This window comes from Anabas testudineus, chromosome 23, assembly GCF_900324465.2.
Source record: "Anabas testudineus chromosome 23, fAnaTes1.2, whole genome shotgun sequence".
NCBI classification, from domain to species: Eukaryota; Metazoa; Chordata; class Actinopteri; order Anabantiformes; family Anabantidae; genus Anabas; species Anabas testudineus.
The window spans coordinates 950,924-960,305 of NC_046631.1; the positions used below are offsets into that span (position 1 = coordinate 950,924).

A 9,382-nucleotide genomic window follows, 5' to 3' on the forward strand; every position below is an offset into this window, starting at 1 on the left:
GCTGCGTGCTGTCATATATAACAACACATGATGATGTTTTACTGAAAAGGTTGTTTTTGTGCTTTTTTTTTTATAATGGAAGCACTCCAGAGGTCATCAGTCTGAGCTGTCCTCACACACCCTCATCTCTTTATGTTGCCACTGGTTTCATTCATGCTCTAACCCACTATCACCTATTCTAAATTCCTCATTATTTCACATTACTATGGTGTTAGTATTTTTAAATGGCACCTAAAGCCACCACTGACTGTATCTCCTGTTGGCTACAGGTCAGAATGTTGCAAGAAACAAACTAGTTCACACACCATCGCAGTAATCTGTTACTTTTCCTCTCATTACTCATCAATACATACATACATACAAATACATCTACACTTACTAGAAAAAGAACTATGTCTAGTTTCTTAGTTTTCAACACAAACTAGTCATGAAACAATAATTCTAAGTTGATAAAACACAAACAGTCCTGATCTTTTATGTCTTTATTAAACGCACCCATGAAACATGGAGACGACTACCTTCCATTTCATTCAGTGTAATTTAATCTATTTGTCATCTGAAGGGGATCTATTAGAAATGCTCTAAAGTCAGCACACTGTTCTTCTTCACTGGTGCCTACTGTCTTTTGTAGTGATTTAGTTTTTTTTTTTATTTTTTTTTTATTTGCTCATGCACTAGTTCCAGAATTGGATTCATTTTCTCTGCACACAAACCAAATAAAATGCAGCACCTGGAGATCAACACCAAACTCTGCAATCAAAACTTCAACTGCAATCCTTTTTTCAAAATAACGTGTTACGACAAAATGATGATTTCATTTAAAAACTAACAGCTCCGAGTTGTTAGTTTCATTACACCAGCAGCTAACGTGCTTCATAAGCAGCACTGGTTTGGCTGGCCGAACTTGTCTGGTGAAAGTCATTGCTCCTATGAAATCTGATAATGGCAAAATATAAACTTTGGACGTCTACTTTGTAGTAAAAGCATCACAGTATGTTTAAAAATGGCTTTTAAAGCATTTTCCAGCAGTAGTTGAATAATTTGCAGTCTCAAGTCCTTAGTGAAAGAGTGTTTGTGAGAGATCTGTCCAGCTTTAAGTCTGCTTCAACCATTATTCCTGAAACAACCTTTGTAAACATGCTGAACTTTTGGCTGTAGGTTTACTGCTGAATGTGAATGTGTCTGTAGCACCTCCCTCACAGGAAGATAACGTGCTTGTGTAGTTCTTGCCCCTCCTCCTGGGTGGCAGTGGGTGATAGGTCGGGTTGGGTTTATGCAACAGATTTGGGACTTGCTCCACTTCTGCAGCCACCGCGAGACAAAGAGTAAGTTGGGCTTTTAAACATGATACTGTATACTTTCTGGCTTGTTGAGGGTGTTGAGTTTACGTCAAGACTTACTTTTAAAGCACCAGGCACAGCTGCAGACAAATTGAATCCAGTTTTTAAATAAACACTGGAACTGAGCTGTGTCTTTTTCACTCATAATCTTACAGGCGGTATTATAATAGTATATAATATACTTTACAGCATCATGATAAAGTACAGTCTGATAAATAGCACTATAATACAGCGTGTTAGTAACTTTTTTGACAGCAGCAATATGTTTTGGACTTTTGATCTACACTGAACATACGCACCACCTAGTGGTGATAGTGTTGCAGCTGATGGTGTATTTACTTAGCAAACCATCTGTAAGTACAGTTTCTAGTACATGCAGATGCTTTGTAAACTCAACTCAAGCTATTGAATTTGATATTGTATAAAACAATGATAAACCAACTCCTGTCTCTCCCTCTGTGTCTAGCTGGAAACCAGCAGAGATGGCAAACATGATAGAAAACGACGTTTTCCTGGCTTTCAGCACCTATGCTACAATTGTTATTCTGAAAATGTTGCTGATGGCTCCCCTGACTGGATACTACCGCATTACCAGAGGGGTAAGTTGTACCAGTAGTTGTACCTTCAACATCTGTTAAAACAAAAATATCTACGCTTCACATTTCTGATTCAATAAGACTCATATGTACGTTGTTACTCCCATGTAGGCTTTCGCTAATGAGGAAGACGTGGGAAAGTCTGGAGACAAGAAGCTCCTGAGGACACATCCTGATGTAGAGCGAGTTCGAAGGTGAGGTGGACTTTATAAAAATGATGATAATAAACCATTAAAACTAACTATAACTATTTATTGTGTATGTTTTTGTTTTTTTTTGTCCAGGTGTCACCAGAATGACATAGAGAACATAATTCCCTTCGTGCTCATCGGCCTCCTCTACAGCCTGACGGGGCCTGATCTCGGCACCGCTCTGCTCCACTTCCGCGTCTTTGCCGCCTCTCGGATCTTCCACACCATCTCCTATGTCGGTGCGCTGCCTCAGCCCAGCAGGGGTTTGTCCTGGATCCTGGGGATGCTGGTCACTTTCTCTATGGCCTACAGGGTGCTCAGCGCAGTTCTCTTCCTTTAGAGGTGCCTCATCACACTAATGTCCCATCATATGTGAAAACTGAATCGTCTGCAGCAGTAACCATGACAACTACACATTTGTGGCATTCATTCTTTGCATTCCCTCTGATTTGCTCAAACTCTGAATGGAAAATGTATTTTTAATAAACCTCTCTATCAACTTTGTGTCAGAGTAATTACTTTTCCGGGTTATGAATTGGGTGGATTACAGTTATAGATCACGGACAATTTACTTCACAGTGTCAAGTCTGGTAATGCAAGTTAAATTCATTCATGAGTGGGATCCACCCTGATGGTATCAGTGCTCATTACAAATTGGATGGACATTCCAAGGAGCTCAGTATTTATGTTAAATTTCATCGGACAAATCCACCAAATAAACAAGCCAAGCTTCCCTCTTCCTCTGCCTCATGGTACCAAGTAACGAGCCAACGGTTTAACAGCACGCTGCCTAAGCCGCCAAACTGCTTTTCATCTTGATAACAAACTATCCGTTGCTCTCATGAAGCAACGCACTGTAAACTCCCTATCGTTCAATGTACCTTTTCCCCAGTCACTCACATTGCTAGTCTGCAGAACTGGCTACAGTATCTGCTTTGTGCTTCATGCCCTTTGTACCCAGCTCGGTTTCCAGAGAAAAAAACTTCACTTGAAAGTCCCGACAGTCAGTTTCTAACCAACACACTGTAGCAATCACATCTACATTCAGTGTTGAATAGTTGGAAAGTTCATATAGCAGTGTATAATCTTCCTGAAGCAGCTGTTTCAGCCAGTCACACTCAGTCATATTTCAGGTCAGTGCACCTCCCACAGATGACACGACCTCAGGCTGAATTCTGAGCATTCAAGTCTAACCTGTCTCTGAACGCATCTTTGCTGTTCATGGTGACTCAGCAAAAAAAATTAAAAAAAAAGGGTAAAGGCCAGTTTTGTTTGAATTGTGCTTTAGTTTTGTTGCATTTTAACTTAAAATTCATTTAAAATGCCAAAATAAATACATAAAAAAAAACAAAAAAAAACAAAATTACTAACACAAAATAAAACATGCAGTTTCAGTTCATTTGGTCCTTTATTGTTTGCCACCTTTAATATGGAACGATTTACAGAAAATACAGAACAAATCAAGTCCCACATTGAGTCACTTCTGAAAACTGGACCCATCCCATATTGACTTAGTATTCTAGGCTCATTTGCACTATCAGTGCTGATTAGACTCCAGTCGGTTGTAATGCTCATTTAACATCAAAACATAGTTCTTATAAAGGTTTGTTTTCTTGTTTTTCACGACGCCATAGTGCTGTCACTGCTCCTGACTGGTTTGGGATGAATTCATCTGCAGCCTGCAACAGTAAGAGTAAAACAGACCCGGGTAAAAGACTCGAGTGCTGCGTATGATGAAATGAAAGCTTGAACCAGCCAACAGGGCAGCTGAATTATTTGAAGAACAGCAGCAGGGCAATGGCTCTCCAGGTGCTGTGGGAGTTTAGATTGTGGGGATGCTTTTAAATCTCTCTCCCTGTTTCCATCCTTGTGTCTCCCTCCTTCCCCCTGCAGATTAGAGATCAAATCTCAGATTCTGCTCACACCCAGCGAGCACCCGCTTCATCTGTCCAGCTGCAGTGCACCCACCCACACCCACACACACACACACACACACACACACACACATACAACGCTACCAGTCCTGCATTCAGAATAAGCCGAGAATAAACAGACTGTAATCATCTAGATGTGTTCTCAGCCACACAGCCTCTTCGCAATCAATAACAATCCTCTTTGAGTGCTGCAAACAATCAATATTTTTACACAGACACAGTTCACTTCACGATCTGCTGCTGGAAAATAATAACATCCTAAACAGAAACTTATATTTCTACTTATATATATAAAGTGTAGAGCTGTTGCCCGCTCTGTCATTTACAAAAACGGCCTCACTCCTATTTGCCAAGCATTTTTGGCTCCCTGCAAATCAGTCTTTTGGCACAGGGGATACACTTTAATTCTTTGCAACCTGCAGCACCTGGAGCACAATGGCTACATGTACAATATTCATTTCACTATTTCCTGCTCTTTCCTGGTTCCCCCTGTTCTCGAGATGGAGGAAAAATGGACTTGCCGGTTGACTTCTTAAAGTCTTTGTCTCTCGTCCGTGGGAACAATTCCAGAAACCAGCTGGAAGTTCTAGTTCTCCCCAGAGTCTGCTTTAAATCTCTCACCAACCTTGGCTGTCAGTGGTGAGTTTTCGTTAAGAAGCTTTTTTGGTTGCCAAGCAGGAAGTGGAGAGCGGTTGTGAGACATCTTCTGTCCAAAAAAGCCCAATTCTGAGATTGGGACTGTTGAGATGTTTAAAGCTTGACTTATATACAGCAGATAGATCATCTACAAGAGAATAGATGGTGCTGTTCAATGCGTCTTGTTGTGGAAACTTGGACTTGTTTGCTTGTGTGAATTCACTTTCATCTAATGCACATTAAACTATGATCACCAGGAAAGGAGTCATACCTGAAAAGGGAGATATGATATCTGGATGAATAACACACATACACACTTTCCTCAGCTCATGTGTAGAATTGTGTCTTTTAACATTGCACAGCAGCTCTACGGCCCCCACTACTGGAATCCCTTGGTAACTACAGTACACAAACATGATTCTTCAGCTGCATGATGATGATTTACAACAATATGTTTTAGCAGGAAACTACTGTTGTATCAACAAATGAAAGGTTTCTTATTAAACCTTGCATAAAGCAACCTAAATTCAGGTAGTAGAGCATCACTGGCACTTCAATTTTATGAATATGATCTGATCTTTAACTGACTGTAGTTGTAGAATTACCCATTTAACTGTTAATGTTACCATATCAATAGTGCCTGATGAAGCTTGAACTTAATGAAACATGCATGATGTCTTTCCTCCTGCTCAGGTGAGCAGACAGATTCTTGTATTATGTCTTCAAATCCTGCTTTCCCAGTCTCTTCTTTAACACTTTAATCAATTAAATGGAATTAAACTATGTTCTCTTGTGAATATGAATGATGGTTTTTATGGAACAGTCAACACCAGATTAAACCAAATGACTGTGTGAAATACGAATGGCAGAAAAGATCAAGTGGAGCTTCCAGAGATACAAGCTGAGGTCAAAGTACATCAGTACCTCAACATTGTCATTCGCTTTTTGAGGCTGTGGGCTCCATGGAGGACTGCGCAGTTGAAAGAAAACCATAAATAGACTGGACTTTGCTAAAATGAGGACTGACAAGCCACAAAGCTTCTTGGAGGACGTTCAAAACCGGAGCTTTTTTTTTTTTTTTTTATGGCCAGCCATGCTCACAGTGGAGTAAAAAGGGGCCAGGTTTGCACCACTTCACTTAGGAACTCGACACCTCTATCAGACGGAGCAGGCATTGTGCGTGTAGCCCGTTCTCATCTGTGCACGACCTGACACGACGTCTTGATCTGCAGCAGCGTGTGAAGGCGAGGCGGGGAGAGAAAAGGAAGAAGTCGAGAGCTCTGAGACACCAGCAGGGAGGGAACAGAGATGTGCCACGGTGCTGTGTGTGTGCGGGTGCGTGTTTGTATTGCTTCTTCAAAGTGAGCTTTGGCACCGGAGAAAGGAAGAATAAACTGTATGCTGAGTGTGTGCTCCCATCAAGCTCCTGTGTGTGGTGACAGGGCTGCACCTCATTTCACTCTACACTGCTGATCCCCATCTGCTTCACCCTCCCTCTCACCATTGCAAGCTGCCGCTGTACATTTCTATACAATTATTCCTTGTGAGACATTAACTACAGCACACAACACTGCGCAACAGCCGCCTCTATTGTTGCCCTTGGTATCTTCATTGCAACAGTGCAGGATTTCAGGGGAAAGCTGCTGGATTGCTAGTCAACAGCAAAAAACAATGTGTAAACATGCAGGTTTCTAAATGTGTTGCAGCGGCAGATGGAGTAAAACCACTTCCAACACTCTGATCTCTTTCACAGCCTCCAGGTTTTGAGAGAGATGCTGTTTTGATTAAACCGAGAGACACTAGCAATAACTGAGATATTGTGATCAAACAGCTGGTAAGAGCGCGTCGGAACGAGCGCTTTCCCCGGGCTTCAGCGGAGGCCACTGCTGCGTGGTCACGCGGCCAAGGCGCTTCAGAGCGCAAGGTCACGAAGAGTTCACTGCAACGTGCTACAGAGGGATTGTAAAAAAGAATACAAGTAATAGAAATATGATTATTTCCAGTGCAGTTCAGTGCTGCAGACACAAAATCACAGCATTAGGTGATAGAGAAATGTTGTTACTGTCATGCCCCTAGTTAATGTGCTCATAGGTGCTGATGGTGCTGAAATAGGCACTTACAGGTGTAGTTTGCAGACTTCTCTGAACATTTATTAACCACCTCCTCGTCTACTCCTCCTACACACGGCTTCTCCCCTCCAACCCATTCACCCCGACAGCTCGCCCCCAGGCCCCGCCAGCTATAAAACTGCTTCTGCTACAGTTCGCTCCCTTTTCTGCTCCTGTGACCATCTGTCAAGATGTGACACCACAGGGGGGGGAGAAAGGATCGCCCCCATGAGGAGGCGCTCACAAACTCCAAGCCACAACAACCATGAGCTTCAGGGCTTCAACACCCACAACTTTCAGGGGCCCCTCTCTGGTGGACTTGGCCGGTGGGGGACAGGTGGAGGTTAACGGCTCATTGTCTCCCTGTCTGTCTGTGCCTCTGCTGCCAGGCTGTATAGTAAGAATCTTTCTCCTCACTCTCCACATGAGTGGACACATGCAGCTGCAGGAGATGATGAGCAACGACCATTAGAGGCCCCATCCGCCACGGGCTCATCATTGTTCTCTCTGCAAAAGTCCATCAGGGCTGGGGCTTAGTGGAGAAACTCTGTTGGCCAGTTATGGTCATGCTCTAGTCTGCCCCCTCGTGGCTAAACTTTGAAATCCTCCAGACACACACAAACTTCACAACAAAGTACGTCTGTTAGCTTTGTTGGAGAAAATTATTTTCTTATGTTAAACAATTAGAAATGAAGGGATCACACATATATTAGAACATATATGGCAATTTTATTAATGCACTTCCTTGATTCTGAAACTCAATGTTCTTATTTCTCATGTTTTTATGTGTATTTGATTATATTTGACCAAACTTACTTACTCACTGTAGCCAAAATGATATGCTTACCTTATACTGTAGTTTGTCAGAGAGCTGTTCAACAGAGAGAGAGAGAGGTGCATTTTCAAATGATGCTGTCGCGCTTCATCTCTGGCATGAATAAAAGAATCAGAATCCATTTGTGGAACAATCAAGAGTCAATGCTTTTTCTTTTTTTTTTTTTTTTTTGCTCAGTGAGGGGAAACACACACAAAACAATTTTTTTTTTAAGTTTTATTTTTACCTTGAAGTGCATCATGCTGAAAGTAGCTCTTGCTAGATGCAGCCTGCACTGCTTCCAAAACTGTGGTTCAGCTAATCTCGTTGGCGTTTTATTAGAAAATTCCAATTCCAAAAAGTGATTTGACATTTAAAGTCTTTTATCCTTCAAATTATATGAGGTCATATATATTTTCACTGTACATATACAGTAGACTCCATCAAAAGTGTTGTTTAAGCCTACATGTATTAGTGAGTGATGCTCTTCCTGCTTTTGTCTTATTTTTATCTTGGTCTTGACTTACATTAGATCTCTGACTAATTCTAGTTCAAGTTCAAACATTTACCTTGTGCTGCCTGCTACCGGCTTTAAAAGTGCTTCCTAAAAGCCTCACGCCGAACACAGACAGCAGAAATAGTGATAGTACTCGCAGACGTGAACGCTTCATGCATTTTCCAACATTTGTGGATGCAGGTTTCGGAGAATTGGAGCAGAACATCCCCGAGTGAAGAAAGGCACTTTGTGAAGCTGACCTGTTTTCAGTCTCCTGCGTCTGGGCTGCAGTGGCGAGGTGTTACTCACCCTCTGGGAGTAGAGGCCGGCACTGTGTTTAAAAGTGTCTTTGTTCTTGTTACCATTTGTTGAATGCTTCACCTGCAGCTGTTGGCTAAATGATGACGGTGGATCGACTAGTGCCAACAGAGCAGACGACCCGACAACCTGCAGAACCTCACCAACTGATCACTCTGTGCCATATTTCAACCTTTTAGCTCATAATGACAATAGCTGAAACTATAACCACGATCCAGAGCGAGGTTATAGTAGTTTTACAGTTTCATTGCAATTGTTAAATTTATTTATGTGTTGATTGAATTTCCGTTTAGGTTTAGTTAGTTCCACCAGTGGTTTGATAAGTTCCACTTTATTTTTTATTTCATGGACTATTTTGTTTGAATTCCTTTTAAGTTCAGTGTTAGTTTTAGTAACTTTAATTGTAGAAAAAAAATAAATAAACAGTGTGACTAGTGTGGTGTGAAATGTAATCTGATCATGAAGATTCAACATTTCAGCACTCAATCTCATCAACGTGGGCTGTAATACATTTGGTTCGAATGAAATCACACAGCCTGCTGTGAAAAATGGTTATTTGTTCATTTGTTTTAGTTTGTTTTTTAAGCAAGAATTGTTCCGTTTTGGTTTTTCATTTTGTGTGGGGGAAACAAATTATTGTCAATTTCTATTTGTTGCAAATCCAATAGTCTTTGTTTCAGTAAACAGCTCCATTATTTGCTTTTTAAAATGTCCAACTGACTCCATTCAATAAATATGACAGGAAAGGCAGGAAAAACTTGGTTTAGAATATTTCTGGTAAATGTGGCTTTTGAATCTTTGTACAGTTTAAACTCTTTAGGTATATTCTTGATGATTTATATATGTACAGTGTTAGAACATTTGTAGTTTGTGAGAAATTGTGATGTGTTTATATGCTAATAAAATGCTGTGCATCATGTACTGGGCCTTCTGTTTTGTAATTTCACAG

At 41.2% G+C, this 9,382-nt stretch overlaps 1 protein-coding gene across 1 annotated transcript; it reads left to right on the forward strand.

The window, feature by feature from the left end:
* Positions 1–1,220: 1,220 nt before the first annotated feature.
* On the forward strand, positions 1,221–2,631 carry LOC113164004 (microsomal glutathione S-transferase 1). Its single transcript, XM_026363086.1, has 4 exons — positions 1,221–1,325; positions 1,807–1,939; positions 2,048–2,130; positions 2,221–2,631. Exons 2-4 carry the CDS (start codon positions 1,823–1,825, stop codon positions 2,465–2,467), a joined length of 447 nt encoding a protein of 148 aa, XP_026218871.1. The 5' UTR covers positions 1,221–1,325; positions 1,807–1,822; the 3' UTR covers positions 2,468–2,631.
* Positions 2,632–9,382: the final 6,751 nt, after the last annotated feature.